The sequence below is a fragment of the Rhinopithecus roxellana genome, chromosome 17 (genome assembly GCF_007565055.1).
Source record: "Rhinopithecus roxellana isolate Shanxi Qingling chromosome 17, ASM756505v1, whole genome shotgun sequence".
NCBI lineage: Eukaryota > Metazoa > Chordata > Mammalia > Primates > Cercopithecidae > Rhinopithecus > Rhinopithecus roxellana.
Window position 1 is genome coordinate 86261964 of NC_044565.1, and position 18378 is coordinate 86280341.

The 18378-nt window shown below is 44.4% G+C and overlaps 2 protein-coding genes across 2 annotated transcripts in view; one reads left to right on the top strand and one right to left on the bottom strand.

Annotated features, from left to right (window-relative positions):
- Positions 1-13678, top strand: part of EML6 (EMAP like 6) — a 254718-nt gene extending 241040 nt beyond the window's left edge. Inside the window, 9 exon segments of the mRNA XM_010378900.2 lie at positions 804-961; positions 1906-2020; positions 3849-4037; positions 5289-5461; positions 5872-6034; positions 8706-8809; positions 9818-9971; positions 10355-10455; positions 11741-13678. Coding sequence (XP_010377202.2) covers positions 804-961; positions 1906-2020; positions 3849-4037; positions 5289-5461; positions 5872-6034; positions 8706-8809; positions 9818-9971; positions 10355-10455; positions 11741-11765 — 1182 coding nt within the window. The 3' untranslated portion in view covers positions 11766-13678.
- A 157-nt stretch (positions 13679-13835) lies between these two features.
- RTN4 (reticulon 4) overlaps positions 13836-18378 on the bottom strand; it is an 81239-nt gene continuing 76696 nt past the window's right edge. The window contains 4 exon segments of the mRNA XM_030921644.1: positions 13836-14824; positions 15192-15250; positions 15450-15496; positions 16352-16421. Of these exon segments, the coding sequence (XP_030777504.1) occupies positions 14782-14824; positions 15192-15250; positions 15450-15496; positions 16352-16421 (219 nt within the window). The 3' untranslated portion in view covers positions 13836-14781.

The window sequence follows — 18378 nt, forward strand, 5'->3', positions numbered from 1 at the left end:
ATAGGCGCCCGCCACCATGCCTCACTAATTTTTGTATTTTTAATAGAAACAGGGTTTCATCATGTTGACCAGGCTGGTCTCGAACTCCTGACCTCAGGTGATCCACCCACCTCAGCCTCCCAAAGTGCTAGGATTACAGGCGTGAGCCACCTCGCCCAGCCAATTTTTTTTTTTTCTTAAAATATTAACCAGAAAAGGTAGGACACCCACCCAGGACAGGAGGTTTGTTGTTGTAAGGGCAACCCTGACTTGCAAGCCCCAGAGAATATTGGGACCAATTTCCACTGCTAGATAATGATCCTTTTTCTTCCCAGCCCTCTTGTGCCACAGATGCCCCCAATTGCCACCCTTAAGTGAGCTATGGGGTGCCCTCAGTCAATGCAGGCTCCAAAATGGGGACATGTTGGAACACAGTCACTTCATGGTCCTCCAGGAGTGGGTTTCTCCCTTTCATAGAGGAGCTCCAGGAAAGTGTCCTTTGGCCCAGAGTCTACCCCTGCCCCTCCTGTCATTTGGGCAGTGCTCATGGAAGAGAAATCCTTGCTAATGCACAGCTGTGCTCAGAGGGAAAGTCAAATGCCCAAGCCAATTACATATAGTTAATTTCCAAGCCAGGTGGACTACCTTGTGATGTGCTCTCGGTGGTTTCTCTGCAATTTCTGCTGCTTTCCTTAGCACAAAAAGATCAAACCACCTTGGCATGTCTGCGTCTCTAGCTGTGGTTCCTTAATGAGAGAACGGATGCCTGGGGAGGGACCAGCTTGAGTGTGTTCCAGGTATAGAAGATGTTCTTTTGTTTACAGAACAACCTCACTTTCACGGGTGCCATCAATGGAGACGTCTACGTGTGGAAGGACCACTTCCTCATCCGGCTGGTGGCCAAGGCTCACACAGGCCCCGTGTTCACAATGTACACAACCCTTCGGGATGGACTCATAGTGACCGGCGGAAAAGAGCGGCCGTAAGCCAAAGCTCCTATGGAAACAACTTGTTGTTTGTTGTTATCTTGGGAGAAACTGACAGAAGTGTCCCCAACTTGGAGAAAATGCAGATTGTCATCCTCCTATCTTTTTTGCTTTAGGAAGATCAGTCTGCTCTCTCTCCAAGAGGGCCCTTGGTCAAGATCCTCAGAAGGAAGAGAGGAGTGCAAAGGTGGTTTGATGGTAGTTTAAAAACCCGAGAGAGGTGTAGTGGTTCACCCCTATAATCCCAGCACTTTGGGAGGCCAAGGTGGGCAGATAACCTGAGGTCAGGAGTTCGAAACCAGCCTTGTCAACATGGTGAAACCCCGTCTCTACTAAAAATATAAAATTTCGTTGGACATGGTGGTGGGCGCCTGTAATCCCAGCTACTTGGGAGGCTGAGGCAGGAGAATGGCTTGAACCCAGGAGGCGGAGCCGAGATTGTGTCATTGCACTACAGCCTGGGTGACAAGAGTGAAACCCCATCTCAAAATAAATTAATAAAAATTAAAAACAAAATCTTGAGAGGTATTCTTGAACAAACCACAGTGACTTTGCTGTTGATAAAATGTTATTCTTGGTAGCTCTGTGGAGGAATGGAGGAAGGAGAGGGGAGATGTGGAAGCGAAGCCTGAAGACAGGAGAAACGTTTCTGTGTTCTAATCTAATAAAAAGTCTGAATTTCCAAATTACGTTTTCTTTACTCCCAAGATAGTAGCATTCGAAGGCATTTTAGGAAATCTGCAAGCTCAGGAGGTTGGGATTGCTCAGCAGCAGGGCATAAGAGGGAGGCTGCCTGGAGGGTCCAGACCCCCGAGGGACTGTCCTTCTGGGCTCCAACCAGCCAGGACCCTGATGCCTGGGAAAGAGAGGAGAGGCCTGGAGGCAGGAGTGGGTCTTAGGATGAGGGTTAACAGCCTGAGTCCCTTTCAATCTTTTTTAGGACCAAAGAAGGAGGTGCTGTAAAATTGTGGGACCAGGAGATGAAGCGCTGCCGGGCCTTTCAGCTGGAGACAGGGCAGCTGGTGGAGTGTGTGCGCTCTGTGTGCCGTGGAAAAGTGAGCACAGCCAGCTCTCCTGGGGGCTGGGCCAGGGAAGGGGGAAGTGTAGGTACCTTCCGAGCCAGGCACTTTCCCTGGACTGGTTTAATCCTTGAAACAAGGCTTCAAGATGTGAATTGTGCTGTAGTGAGAAGCAGTTTAAGAGTCAGACTCCCCCAGGAAGAACCAGTTGTGTGACCTTGGGTGTGTTCCTTAATGTTTTTGTGTCCAGTACACAGGTTTGTCATGAGGGTCACATATTTATACATTGACAGTGCCTTTCATCTTGCCTGGCACATAGTCCCATTCAGGAGATGTTAGCTACTAGTATTATAGATGATACTCTCATAAGCTCAGAGATACTAAATAGTTTGCCTATGCCCTAAGTTATAGGGTCAGTAAGGAAGAGGTAAGGGCCACCAAACTAAACTGTCTGACTCAAAACCATTGGTTTCCAACTCACATTTGGCAGCACATCCAAAATAACTGGTGAGTTTTAAAGAGTATGGATGTCCGGGCATCCACCTGGGACTGGACCAAAATCTGAATCCGAATCTCAGGGATGGGGCCTTGACCTGTATGTTCCCTTCTATTTCCTTCTATTTAAATTCCCCCAGGAGATTTGATGCACTCAAAAGCCAATCTCCAAACCTCTATCGAATACCTTGTGTTTATGTTTTTGAATATCAGTCTAAGAATTTGCTTTCTAGAGGCTCTCCATGAAAAAGGCAAACCAGATGTGGAATACCACGTGATTCAAGACTGGGGATTTTGTTCTTAAATAGCTAAGTGATGCCCACCTGGAAGGGTAGTTATGGGACATGCAGGCAGGACTACACCTGGAGCCTGTTATCAGGAAGTAGATTTTTTTTTTTTTTTTTTTTTTTTGAGACAGTCTTGCTGTGTTGCCCAGGCTGGAGTGCTGCAGTGTGATCTCAGCTCACTGCAACCTATGCCTCCTGGGTTCAAGCGATTCTCCTGCCTCAGCCTCCCAAGTAGCTGGGATTACAGGCGCCCACCACCACGCCCAGCTAATTTTTTATATTTTTAGTAGAGATGGGGTTTTGCCATGTTGGCCGGGCTGCTCTCGAACTCCTGAGTTCAGGTGATTCACCCATCTCGGCCTCCCAAAGGGTTGGGATTACAGGCGTGAGTCATCACACCTGGCCAGGAAGCAGATTTTCGTTCAGTGGAAGGAAGAACTTACTAAGAGTTTGAGCTGTCCAAGAACAGGAATTGGCTGCTTTGCTCTGCAGTCACTGGAATATTCTAGCAGAGGCTGGGTGATGGAGCTCTCACCCAGGTGAGAGCTGTGCTGAAGGTCAGGTCTGTGCTGAAGCTCTCACCTGAGGTAGCTGATGGAGAAAAGGCAAAGTGAAAGGGTGGAGAAGAGCAATTAGGAATGGACGGTTTGTTGTTAAAAACAAAACACTGGCCAGACGTGGTGGCTCACACCTGTAATCCCAGCACTCTGGGAGGCCAAGGCAGGCAGATCACTTGAGGTCAGGAGTTCGAGACCAGCCTGGCCAATATGGTAAAACCCCCCCCCCCCATCTCTACTAAAAACACAAAAATTAGCCGGGTGTGGTGGTGGGCACCTGAAGTCCCAGCTACTGGAGAGGCTGAGGCAAGAGAATCACTTGAACCCAGGAGGCAGAGGTTGCAGTGCAGTGAGCCAAGATGTCACCACTGCACCCCAGCCTGGGTGACAGAGTGAGACCCTGTCTCAAAAACAAAAACAACACTTCTCACCCCTTCCTGTTTTAATATTAACCCTGCAAAGGCATTTTCCCAAGTTACTTGTGTTTTGTTTGTCCTTTTTCTAATAGTGTTTCAATTACAACAGGGAAAAATCTTAGTGGGAACCAAAGATGGAGAAATAATTGAAGTTGGTGAAAAAAATGCTGCTTCTAATATCCTGATTGATGGTCACATGGAAGGGGAGATCTGGGGCCTGGCCACTCACCCTTCCAAGGACCTGTTCATCTCTGCCAGCAACGACGGCACAGCCCGGATCTGGGACCTGGCTGACAAGGTGAGGCCGACTCTGCCCACACTCAGATGCCCACGAGTGGGCTGCCGGCCGTGGGAGCTGAGCGAGGGGAGGCCCAGCCAGCATCATGGCAGAGACGGGGATGGGGCCAGATAGGAGATCAAGGTAGAAAACCTAACAATAAAAGAAGCCCCACTCACCACACCCCATCTAAACAATATATTTGACAACGATTATTCTCTTGTCATGAAAGAACCCACAAAACTAAAAATATAGAAACAAATGATGTTTTCCCTGGATGAGAAGACTAAAAATGATTTAAAATGTCAGTGTTCCCAAATGGGCCTAATGTATTTCTGTCAAAATCCCAACAAGGTTTCTCTTAGAGTTTGGGAAGGCCGTGTTAAAGTTCATGTGGAGTAAAACTGTGAAATAGCAAGCAGCAGCTGGGTGGAGGGGGCGGGTGGGAGGAAACAAAGGGTTCTTCCCAATCTTCATGCCTTATCCAGTGTTAAAACAAGTACTCAGGTTCTACTAATTAAAATGCTTGGTTTCATTTTAAAATGGCTGGTAAATGTTGTATTTTTAGTGTCATAGTCCCAGAATAGACAGGTAAAAGTCTGAGTATGGTTGTTAGAGTCCTAAGTTAGTTTCTGTAATTATTTATTAAACATCATCAGCAACAGCTGTCACTACTTGACGACCTACATAACCCCAGCTGCTTCATGGACATGATCAGTGCCTACAATAACCTCACAAAGCCCTTATTAACATCGCTATTAGTAAAACTAGAGAAATTGAGATGTAATCTACCCAAACACACCCAGCTAATAAGTGACAGGGCCAGGATTCAGAATTTGAACCAGCAGAGGCAGAAGCTCAAACTCTTTCCCCTAAACAAGAGGTTGGCAATCTATAGTTAAAGGCCAGATCTGGCCTGTGGCCTGTTTCTACAAATCCAGCTGCCCTGTTTTATTCAGGTACTGTGGCTGTCTTGTGCTACAGTAGGCAGAGGTGAGTAGTTGTGACAGACTTTATGGCCCACAGAGTCTAATCATTTACAGAAAAAGTTTGCCAGCCACAGCCCTAAAACTTGTTGTCCCCCAAGCTGCTCTAATCAAAACGTACAGCCCACCTCAGTTATTCAGGGACATTTACTCTAAGAAGCAAGAGATTTGGTGGCCTGCAATGGCTGCAAAGTCAGCCTGACTTCTCTGGCCTGGTGCACGATGTCTCCTGGAGACCAGCCGAGGGGGCCAAGGGCTCAGGTGACTTTCCTTTGCATCAATGCAGAAGCTGTTAAACAAGGTGAGCCTGGGCCACGCAGCCAGGTGTGCAGCCTACAGCCCTGACGGGGAGATGGTGGCCATTGGCATGAAGAATGGAGAGTTTGTCATCTTGTTGGTGAACAGCCTGAAAGTCTGGGGGAAAAAAAGAGACCGGAAATCTGCTATCCAAGATATCAGGTACCTAAGTGGGTGGTCTGGGCGTGGGGGAGAAAGGCGAGCATTTTGCTTACCAGTGGTTCCCATTCCAGCCACGGCTGGAATAAAGAACTCAGCTGTGAGAGAGTCACTTTCAACAAGTCACCTATGAAAGAATACCTTCTCCCACGCTCGTTCTCAGACAAGGCTTTGCTAATTTCCATATAAGTGTGGTTAAAATTACTTGTAAATGTCATTCTACCATATTTCCTGGGGATTCGATGCAGATAAATTGTTGAATTCTATAGAATGCCAGGAGAGGTGACCACATGTGAGTCACAAGGCGGCTCTCATTGCCTTTGGGCCCGGAAGACCTGTCAGAGCAGCCTTCATGCCTGACCAGCCCCAAACAGCCCTCCTCATGGACCCTGCTCTTGGATTGCTTCTTCTAGAATCAGCCCAGACAACCGATTCTTAGCCGTTGGTTCTTCTGAACACACAGTTGACTTCTATGACCTCACTCAGGGCACAAATCTGAACCGTATTGGCTACTGCAAAGATATTCCAAGCTTTGTCATTCAGATGGATTTTTCTGCGGATGGCAAATACATTCAGGTATGCTTGGGGTTTACTGATATCTGGGGCAACCAATAACAGCAATAATCATAATGGCCTATATTAATCAAGTCCTTACTGTGTGCCAGGCAATGTGCTCACTCTTCACCAGAACTCCTTAAGTATTTACTTTTTTCATGTTTTGTAAATGTAGAAACAGAGACTTAGAGAATTTAAAATAGTGAAGAGTAAGAAAAGCAGGAAACACAAGCCCTAATCATCTTTAATTTGCCCCTCACTGTCTCACATGTCTGCGTGAAGAAACCACCAAACAGGCTTTGTGTGAGCAACATGGCTGTTTATTTCACCTGGGTGCAGGTGGACTGAGTCCGAAAAGAGAGTCAGCAAAGGGTGGTGGATTATCATTATTTCTTATAGGTTTTGGGATAGGCAGTGATGGGGTTAAGAGCAATGTTTTGGGGGTAAGGGGGTGGATCTCACAAAGTACATTTTCAAGGGTGGGGAGAATTACAAAGAAACTTCTTAAGGATGGGGGAGATTACAAAGTACATTGATCAGTTAGGGTGGGGCAGAAACAAATCACAATGGTGGAATGTCATCAGTTATGGCTATTTTCACTTCTGTGGATCTTCAGTTGCCTCAGGCCATCTGGATGTGCACGTGCAGGTCACTGGGGGTGTGATGGCTTAGCTTGGGCTCTCTGACACCACCTCCTCTTCAGAGTTTCCTGATTTCTAGTTTTCTGGGGCTACACCTAAGCCTCGTGCCACTTCTGGTATTTATTCATGTCATTTCCAAGCTCTCCTGGGTAGAATGGCCCCTCCATACGTGGGCCCTGGACTCCAGCCAGTGGGCCTGGAGTGAAAGCTCATCCCTGGGTTCCAGGGCAGCTGACCAATGGAAGGGAGGGAGAGGGGTCCACTGCTGGGACTGACCCCTGAAAACAGAATGATTTCTCCAGCACTCAACAAATCCGTGTTTGTGAGCTGGCCTGGAGCTGGATATTCACTGCAAAAGGAGAGAGGATGTATTTATTCATTGAACTATTTGCTGAACCGGGCACTATGCTAGACTTTTAGATGGACAAAAGGAGACTGGTCTGGTAACCATCCAAGGGGTTCACCTTGCCCGCTGCCTAGACAGAGCCAATTTCTCAAGACAGGGGAATTGCAATAGAGAAAGAGTAATTCACGCAGAGCTGGCTGTGCGGGAGACTGGAGTTTTATTACTCAATTTGGTCTCCCTGACCATTCGGGGGAGCCGAGTTTTTAAGGAGAATTTGGTGGGTCAGGGGAAGCCAGTGCTGATCGGTCAGAGAAGAACCTGGAGTGCTGATTGGTCAGAGAAGAAATCATAGGGGGTTGGAGCTGTCTTCCTGCACTGAGTCAGTTCCTGGAGGGGGGGGCCACAAAATCAGATGAGCCACTTTATTGATCTGGGTGGGGCCAGCTGATCCATCAAGTGCAGGGTCTGCAAAATGTCTCAAGCACTGAATTTACGAGCAGTTTGAGGGTCAGAATCTTGTGGCCTCCAGCTGCATGACTCCTAAACCGTAATTTCTAATCTTTTGGCTGATGTTAGTCCTACAAAGGCAATCTAGTTCCCAGGCAAGAAGGAGGTCTGCTTTGGGAAAGGGCTACTACCATCTTTGTTTAAACCATAAACTATGAACTCTCCCAAAGTGAGTTCAGCCTAAGTCCGGGAATGAATAAGGACAGCTTGTAGGTTGGAAGCAAGATGGAGTTAGGTCTCTTTCACTGTCTCAGTCATCATTTTGCAAAGGCGGTTTCAGTCCCTGTTTCCTGGAGCTTGCTCTGTAACAGAGAAGACAAGCACTGAACAGACAATCACAAAATATAAATACAATTACAAACTGTGATTATGTGCCAAGAAGGAAAAGTACAGCATTCTGGGGAGCATGTAACAAGGTGCTGAATTTAGATGCACTTCCTCTCAGCAAGTGATATTTAAGCTGAGGTCTGCAGGGTGTGTAGGCGTTAGCCAACAGAGAGGTGGGAACATTGTTCCAGTCCATCTGCATGAAAGGCCCAAGGCAGGAAAGAGCTCAGCTTCCCAGCTCATTCCAGAAGAAACACTGCGGGGACAGAGGAGGCTGAAGAGGAAGGCAGCAGCCATTCCCTGCAACTGTCCTTGATGGTAGGAAAAGTGGTCTGTTTCCCTTAGAAGACTCCCAAAGGACCAAGGGTCAGGTTCTAGACACCTCAGAGATCACCTATATCAGCTGCTGTCCGTGAGAAACCTGCCTTACCTCTGTCCCAAAGGTTCTTGGTTTCCTGAGAACAGGGATTGCTGTGTATCAGAAACACCTGGCGGCTTTGCTATAGCCGGGATTGCTGGGCCCCACCCTTTCAGTGTCTGGGTAGGTTTGGGGTGGGGCCCAATAATTTGCATTTCTAACAGGTTTCTAGACGCAGCTGAGGTTGCTGGTCAGGAACCACACTCAAGAGAATCGCTGCCTTAGGACTGTGGAAAATAGCGAGAAAATGGATGAGAAGAAAGATGGGGAAATGGCCTGCTGGTGTTGCCATGGGCTGGCCATAGGCTTTGCAGCCTGGAGCTGAGCTTGGGTTTGGAGAAAAGCCCTCAGGATGCAGAGGCTGGGCCAGTGTTCTGGGAAACAGTGCACCCAAAGGGAGTCTGTGGAACTGAGAAAGAACGTTGATGAACATGGCTTCTCTTCTACCTACAGGTGTCAACCGGTGCCTATAAGCGCCAGGTGCATGAGGTCCCCCTGGGGAAGCAGGTAACTGAAGCCATGGTCATTGAGAAGATCACCTGGGCCTCCTGGACAAGGTGACTGACTGGAAGAAAAAACCTGAGGAAAAGGTCACAAGGGAGTCTCTTGTCTCAGGCTCAGCCTCCAAGTTTGTGCAGGATCTGGAGAAGCAGAGAGATGGAGTTGTCTTTTGGGGGTGAGGGTAGGAGGCTTCTTGGCACTAGTGCAAAACACTGGCTTTCATCTGACCTAGGTTTTTGAAATGCGCAGTCCCTCTTTTTGTGTAATTTCTCCTACAAGTCTCCAACCCCTTCCAGCAAGTTCAACAGGAAACCATCTGCCGTCTCTTGGCCAATCCTAGTGCACAGTGAGGTCTCCAATCACCAGGGGAAGGGAGTGGGAGGGCCAGACTCCTGCTTAGCAGGATGAGAAACAATGGCTAATTCATGGGAAAAGAGGCCATTTAGCCTGTGAGTTGAAAGGAACCCCTGCTGTTCTCCCCAACACACACATATTCAAGGGGACCACAGGAAACAGGGAGAGAATCAAAGATGGGGGTAACTTTTGTTTTTGGAGTGTAGGGGACTGAGGCAGAGGGGGAACAGTAAGAGCTGGCACAAATCTACAGAGGGGAACAGGATAGACGCTTTCATGCCAGGAGAGCCACGTGGCTGTATGGAATTACATAAAACAGCAACAGGGACCAGTTTCATGGAGTACAATTTTTCCAGAGACCAAGTCGGGGATGGGGTTTCAGGATGAAACTGTTCCACCTTATGAGGAGCTTGCAACCTAGATCCCTTGCATGCTCAGTTCACACTAGGGTTGTAGGTTCCTATGAGACTCTAATACCATGGCAGATCTGACAGGAGGTGGAGCCACCACTGCTCACCTCCTGCCCTGCGGCCGGTTCCTAACAGGCCATGGACCAGGATCCTGGTCCACGGCCCGGCTCTTGGGGAACCCTGATGTTAAACATCCCTCTCTTTTCCCTCTCTTTCTTATCCCTGGGAGGTGATGACTGACTGCAAGAAACCTTCGCATGTGACTTCCTTCTATCCTAACCCTTCTTTCTGTTGGAACAGTGTCCTGGGAGATGAAGTCATTGGAATCTGGCCACGAAATGCAGACAAAGCTGATGTCAACTGTGCATGTGTGACCCACGCTGGCCTGAACATTGTCACAGGAGATGACTTTGGGCTGGTGAAGCTCTTTGATTTTCCGTGCACAGAAAAATTTGTGAGTCTTCCTCAGAGTAACCTTTCTGCAGGTTCTCTGTTTTGCCATCTGCAAGAGATAGGGGCCACATCTAGATGAACCTCTGGGAGACACAGAGAAACCCTGTCGCAGTACTGTGGAAATATGGCAATGATTTTTCACCTCCTGAAGGGGCAGTCCTGGAAGCCAGAAGGGAGGATGGAGGGTGGATAAAACGGCCGGAAGTGGGGCAAGGATGAGAGACAGGAAAGTCAGCCAAACGCTGGCTTAGATGAGTCCAGACCAAATGGGAGTCCCCGGTGAAGGAAGGTTCTGGGAGCAGGGGCTTTGAGTGCTGGAAGTACTCTGTGGTTGCTGAGAGGAGCCAGGGTCTCTTAACTGTCTCCATTCACTTTTGCTCACAGGCCAAACATAAGCGATACTTCGGTCACTCAGCTCACGTGACGAACATCCGTTTCTCTTATGATGACAAGTATGTGGTCAGCACTGGAGGAGATGACTGCAGGTACTAACCTAGCTGACCCAGTTCTTACTCCCCAGGCCTGGCCAGCTCTCCCTTCCCATCTCAGGCGTGCTGTGAGTCAGCCTCTCCCAGGGGCATGGGAAGGGCTGATGTTGGGCTAATAAACAGGAAATTCCATGAGTCCTCATGAAGGCAAGTATTTTCCAAGATAAGGCATTTACTCTTTGGTGACTGTCAACCCAATGGTTGTGACTGGAGCTGTTCTGGGATGACGTGGGCATGTGATAGCTACTCTGGGTACTGCCGGGGGACAGGGACAGGTGGCTGAGACCCGAGACGGCTGATTGGAGTAGGAGCCCTTGGCAGCCCACGGGCTGTTGTGCATAATCAGGTTAGAAGGGAAATTCATCCATAGAACTCCCAGCTGATCACCAGTGTTGGGAATTTATTTATTTATAGTATAGAGGAACAGGACTAGGTCATTCTAACTCACTCAGCTTCCCCATTTCTGATGAGCTTCATTGTAGCAGGAATACTGGGTTCTATTCAGCCCAAGCAAAACTCTTGAGGGGATAAAGAAGAAATACATGCATTCTGATACTTCCTAATGGTCTGAGTTAGGTTGTAAGAAAGGCACCTATAAAGAATTTCGTCCCACTTCCCACTCAAAAGCACTGCGTATTTCTGATGGCCTGCCTGGGAGCACCCATCTCCAGCCTGCTGTGCTGGCTACTTCTGGCACTTATAGCCCTTGAGATAGTACTGACAGCAGCTCCCTGCAGAGTGCAAACACCCATTCAAAGCAGCACCAACCAAACTGTCAACAAGCTAGGAGTAAGAGACAAATGAACTGGTCACCCCAGTGCAGGGGATACAGACTTGTTTTAATATAAAAGACTTAGAAGTGACCTTAACCATGCAGGGCTTATAGGCCTTTGTAGGCACAGGAGCATGCTGTGACCCCTGGCTCTGTGCTAAACACTCGAAAGGGCTCTCTGACTCAAGTGGAGTTGATAAACCTTTTCAATATAACAGGAGAGTGTGATATCACAGTGCAAAAGTCCTCATGGACCAACATTCAGCACAGACATTCAAACTGCTGAAAGAACCAAACAGAACTCAATTGAAAAACCAGACCTTTTAAAAAAAAAAAAAAAAGCAATAGATCTTAATTTGGTGGCAAGATCCCTGGTTTACCTTTTGAAGTCAAAATGTTCAATACGTCACCTGAGCTTGACTTTTGAGCACTTGGCAAGATTGTTTTTTGCCACTTAACAGAAGTATGACGTCCAGCTATGCAAAATGACTGTTTGGTCTGCCTTTTCAGTGTATTTGTGTGGCGATGTCTGTAAATGCCAGAAGCCTCTTATTGCTGCTGCTGCTACCAGCCAGCAACTGCAGAGGCCATGCTGAGGTGCCTCCTTGCCACCAGCCGTTGGGAAATGCCTACCATGCTGCCCCGGACGCACAAGCTCAAAATGCTGCGGAAGTTACACAGCTGCTCCCATAATCTGGACTCTCCAAAACTGTGATGCCATGAAGGAAGGTCAAGTTGTAAAATGTTAAGACTGCTTGCCTCTGCTCCTGAGACTAAACACTATACATACTAACTACATTGACAAAAGAAATCCTGATGATGTAGCCCGCTGACAAATTTTGAAGCCTCAATTACCCTAAACCAATATGTAGCTTTTAATTTGCATCAAAACTTTTACAAAGATGTTTTGCTATTGTTTCTATATACTTCAAGAATGTTCATTTTTACAAATCAGTTGAACAAGACAGCCTAAGTTAGATGCACCGAAGTACTAGAAATATCGCTAGCCTCTGTTCTCCAATTTAGCTTTCAAAACCAAATGAGCCATGTATAAAGGAGTTGAGAAACTTAATTTTTTAATGTTTCATTTGCAGAGTTTTATATCCATTAAGTGCCTTTGAAAGTTTCCAGTTGTGTGGGCTGCTGTCTCACCTCCCACCAATTTCTCCTTTCTCCATATGGTGCTAAAACTTCAAAGCTGAGGAGGGCTGCAGGACCCTTAGCAGATTCAGCATGTCACCCTTGTCCTGTGTTCATGCCAAGGCTTCCTAAATGAAAGACATCAGTTACCTGCTTATGGGAAGGTGAGCAGCAAAGGAACTGAAGTTCGGGGTGGGGTAGAATCATGGGTTTTCATTGTGTTTCGTGCCAAACCCACAGAATCCAAAATAGAATTCAAATTAAACAAAGTTCTACTATAAAATGGAAGGGAAAAAAGGCTCTGGAAGGTCCAGGAGAATGAGCTGACTTATCTCATTAAATCTTAAGATAAATGGGGTAACCCAAGGCTGCACCTTATTGTACCACCCAGAATGGAGTTGAGGTGACTCCATTGATTGCCTCAGGTGAACTATGTAACTATGTAGGTCAAGTCCAGATTATAAAAAAATTACCTGCAGAACAAACTGTAAACCCAAGGAATAGCTGGTAAATCAAAATTATAAAGTGAGTTAGAGTTCCTTGGAGTTGGTTGTATGACAGAATATGACTTGGACAATCTTTACCAGAAGCCATCTGTACGCCCCCTCAGTCACACTTTCCATGTAGCTGACCAGTGACTACAGGATGTGGCTGACAGTGCTCACTGAAAGGAGAGCTGGTGAGGGATTGGTCGTTCTGAGCACATAGATGCCTATTAGTCCTTCCTGGTCAGTGAACACAAATTCGAGATCTACATTTACTGGCTACTTGCATTTGTCAGTTTAGAGAAAAGGTAAAATGAAGCATTTTCAATTAAAGAATAGACTAACATTTACCACAGAAGTGCTTCAGCATTCTAAATGGATTAGATCACTCATTAAGCTATTTTTAAATGCCAATTTACTAATGCCTTACATCAATCCACGAATAGGTTGTTGGGCCCACAGTAGAGTCCCTATGCAGTCTCAATTCTGTAACCATGTGACTGGTGATGCTGAGTGATAACCATGTCTGCCTATATTGTACTAGACTCTTCATGCTGATCAGATCTTGCATTGAAATAACCACGTGAAAGAACAATAAATTGATTAATGATGAAATGTACAACCATATTTAAAGAGCAATAGTGTCCGTGTGTCATGAAAAACTTATTTGTAAACGTTTATATGGTATGATTTTATGTATGTTCATAAATCCTGCACTGTATGATATATGTTAAAATATCGGTGCATGAATTTATTTTCAAAAAGTATGAAACACATCACTTAAACATTTTATGTGTCAAATAAATTTGATTATGTAAACACATTTGTTGACTTTTGTTTCCCAAGTAAACAGCTGCACCATCAGCTGAAAAACTTTTCTAAAAGCACAAGCTACCATTCACTGGTTGAAGCAAAGTCTACCCACTATGTGCATTTTTAATCTGCAGTTTCGTTTCATGAAATGAAAATACCAAAGCACATTTTAAGTCTATAAGCTTTATTGATACTTTGCTTTTACAGTTCACAATGCATTCCACAGATTTAGTTCAGTACAGCTTAAACCACAATGGTATAAATCTTCATTTTGTAATTTCTTGCATAACAATGTTTGATATTTGCAAACAACATTTTTGGAAGCATTAGATTCAGTCCATAGATTTGAGTTTGTGACAAAATTAACTATAGGAAGTCTGTGCAATGAAATTTATGTTGGAGTTCTATGTGTGTGGCATTTCATGTTGAAAACAGATGGTAGTGCTCCTAGAAATGTATTTTCTTTTTCTAGCTTATGTGCTTTGGAACTATACATGTATAACCAATGACTCTGAAATATCAAGCACTGTGGGGTGGCTGGAAGGTAAAGGTCTAAGCTTTGTGAAACACTATATATATATAATCTATATTTACTTATATTGGCAATTAATATAACAGTAAAAGTCACAATACACCTAGAACATACCAGAAAAGCAAGCTTTTCCATTCCTGCTTTACTGGTATGATCTCGTCTAAACATTTCATTTCAGAAAATCTGCATCAATCTACACGGACCATACACAGTGCACAAACTGAAAAGGGCTTTTTTTTCTAACTCCACCATCTCTGCAACTTGCCAAGATGCAGCAAGACTACCTGCAACAAAGTAAAATATACAAGTTTTTTATTCCACCAGTGCCTCAGATAGGAAAAAGATATGATTACGGTTTAAATCCATACATAGCAGCTTACAATACTTAGATGATGAACACATGGCAGTCAAGACAGGTAATTTTCCCTCATAACAGTGCATGGCTAAAAATAAAGATCTAACAACGATCTGTGAAACTGCACTGCAATGTCAAGGTTCGTTCTTCCCTGACCCTCCCCCGTATACTCAAATGAATATCCCCTTTAAAGATGAACTCCTAGTAATTATTTTGGGTGTTGTTTTCATTCAGCTTTGCGCTTCAATCCAGGGATTTTTGCTTGGATTCTGAAAATGAAAAAGTCAATGTAAATATCAGTTTTGTTTGCTGCTGCTTAACATACCATCTTCCAAGAACCGCTTGTATGTTATTCAGCTAACACAAGAAACGAAATCCTTAAAGCTGCCTAATTCTACACTGTAATTTTGCCACCTTGGCCTCATGAATTAGATTTAAACAAAGCCTTAAACACATAATAAACCCAGAAACGAATGGTCCAAATGTTAGAAAAACAATCTTTTTTGGCAACTCTGAAGTCACACTTAAGGTCTGACAGAGATTCGTTACTCATTATCCTGCAATATGAAAATACTCTTCTCACAATCCAGCACACCTTATCCTAGTAAAAACACTTGCAGATTTTTAAATACTTACTTAGCCATAGCATCTTTAATATTCTTATTTGCAAGTCCTAGATAATGATCTATCTGTGCCTGAAAGAGAGGTATAAAGGAATTATTAATTACCATTGCTAAAGAATCTTATTAACCACTACTATGTGTCAAACTAAAGGCTTAAGAAACTATCACATTTCTCATTTTTATAAGACACTGAAAATGGGCACTAATACATTCATAAATCCCATGTAATAGAGTGGGTGCTCTATTCTGAAGTCAGCAGTTAGGAAATTACCTGATGCCGTTCATAAATAACAGGAACACTGAAGAGTGAAATGAGAGCTGAAAAGGGAAATACACAACTTTTCAAAAAGACTGGAATGATTTGGGAGAAATAAACACTCAAAAAACTATGAAACTGGCACCTCAAGATAACCAAGCAGTGTTGCTAATGAATAAATACAAACAAGGATCTCTGGCTGCACCTGCTGTTGAGGAGCCACTCCAGGAGTGAATGAACGGTGTGAGGCTGCAGTTAGTTATTCATTAGAGCTAGGAACCATTCCTACCTTCAAATCATATCACAGATTTCATAAAATACAGGTATCCCTGGTTAGATTGATGACTGCACCATCATATAAGGCCACCCTTTATCTGGTTTATCACTGTTAGTAGGAGCTGTCTTCAGCACCTAAGGTAGCATTTCAATAAACTGGGAAGCAGTATCACCAACTTATTTAAAGGGAATACAACCTCAAACTTTTTTTTTTTTTTTTTTTTTTTTTTTTTTTTTTGAGATGGCGTTTCACTCTTGTTGCCCAAGCTGGAGTGCAATGGCGCGATCTCAGTTCACTGCAACCTCCACCTCTTGGGCTCAAGTGATTCTCCTGCCTCAGCCTCCTGAGTAGCTGGGATTCAGGTGCACGCCACCACGCCCGGCTAATTTTTTTGTAATTTTAGTAGAAATGGGATTTCACCATATTAGCTAGGCTGGTCTCGAACTCCTGGCCTCGGGTGATTCGCCCGCCTCGGCCTCCCAAAGTGCTGGGATTATAGGTGTGAGCTACCGCGCCCAGCCCAAACTTTCATCCTCTACTTTTCATACAGTGAGAATATTCCCCACTAAAATGTCTAAGCTCTCCTGGCACACAATCTTTTTTCCAGCAATTTTTCATCCGAATGGCTTTGTAGACTTACCCAAAATCAGTAGCGTCAGACCATTAAACAAGGCACCAACATAGGTAAATACCCACATCAACACTGCAAACTATAAGAAAATAACAGCCCATTATAAACAAAATTCAAGTAAAGTTTCTTAATTATGCTTTCAAAAGCATCCCATCTAAATGCCAACCTACAAGAGGCATACAACTTGAAGACTGGGTAAAGTACCATGAAGAGCTCACTTTTAAGTCGCCAGTCTCAATTATGAATTTCAGAATCCTGAAATAATAGATTTGACCCATTTTCTCTGGACTACACTACCAAGTAGTTGATTCTGCTGAGATCAGAAAATATACCAAGGGTACATCTTACCCCTCCAGCACTAACAGCATTTAGCTTTTAAATGGGAAGACTAGAACGGTAGTATGAGAATTGTCTATTAGAACTGATTTCAAAGTACTAACTAGTTGAGTGCTTGAAGATACATGAGCTGAATAATTCACACATTACTATCTCAGACAGTTGATAAGCAATAACTCGGCAAAGAGTACTTATCTGGGAAATTATGTTTCAGGTACCAAAAATATCACTTCCAGCCTTTGAAGGATCAGGCACAAAGTTAGTCTGAATTTTGTTAAACATTGCTCATTATCAGTTCCTTTGCTTTCTAATTCAAGGCCTTCATGTATATGTCTGGCAATCACTCTGACCTATTTCGTAGGTAAACAACACGATGCCACCATCTACAGTGATTATTTAGGCTTACATAACAGTATAAATGAAAAGGGGAGTAGTAGAGCACCCCCATTATCTAAAGCAGGGATCAGCAAACTTTCTCTGTGAAGAACTACAGTAAAATTTCAGGTTTTATGGGCCACATAGGGTTTGTATCTCATATTATTCTTTGTTGTTATCTTATAACCCTTTAAAAATGTACACCACCCACTCTTAGCTCCCACACTATAAAAAACAGACCATGGCTCAAACAAGCAGTGGTTTGCTAACCCTTGATCTAAAGCATATCTTTCTCCATGTATTAAATGAACTCTGAATGCTTACTGAGCATTAAGGAGTCAAACATTAGTAAGCATACTTGTAACAGCTTAGGAAGACACTTTGGATGACTCTACAAAGCAACAGTTCTACAAATAGCAACACTGGTCACCCTAACTGAATTTAACTAATGTTCAAGTCAGTAAATATCAGGCATTCTTAATATCTGTCAATTGAAAAAAAAAATTTTAAGCTGTCCTATTCTTAGCAATTGCTATTGGAACCCCTGGTAGAAAGGTTTGAAGGATGACTTCAGTTAGTAAGGCTTTTCTCTCACACAGTTTTACAGACTCCTATTGCTGAAGCTAAATATAACTTTTGCACTTGAGCAAGTTTACTATAGAGCAAGGGAGATATTTTTATCCATCACTGTCCATAAGTGTAAAGGGAAAAGTGTTGACCTTCCACATTTTAGAAGAAATTGCTTTAGCAACAAAGATGCCCTTAACATGACAGAAGATAGTAACAAACACAAACTAAAATAAGTCCTCAGTTGGTCATTACAGTCACTGACAAGGCTTCACTCCAAGTCCATAGGAGAAAAGCCCAAGACTTCACACCTGAGCCACTGAAGGGGCTCAAATGTCACTTGCCTCTTTGAGAACACTTCCTAAAAGCCAGGCTATTCCGAGGCAAAGAGAAAAACAGAGGGAGGTCTCAAATGTCCTTAGGGCCAGACAAGTGACATACATGTATGTGAGGGGCTGGGAGAGAATTGAGGCACACAGTGATATGCATTCTTCCTCTCAAAGGGGTACTTACAACAGCCCTGCTCCATATGCTGTCACCATGCAAATATTCCAAGCCAGTGTTGCCAGAAATGTACACTTTTGTGTTCTATCACTTAATTTTTAAATGTTGCAGCTATGTTGAGAAAACTGAAACTTCAGGGGCCCAAAACAAAAAGAGCGGTTAAGTGTATCCAGGGAACACACCATCTGGAGAGAAATGGGTGGCAGCAAGAACTAACCTAGAGAGTAACCATTATTAATGGGAATCCACCACAA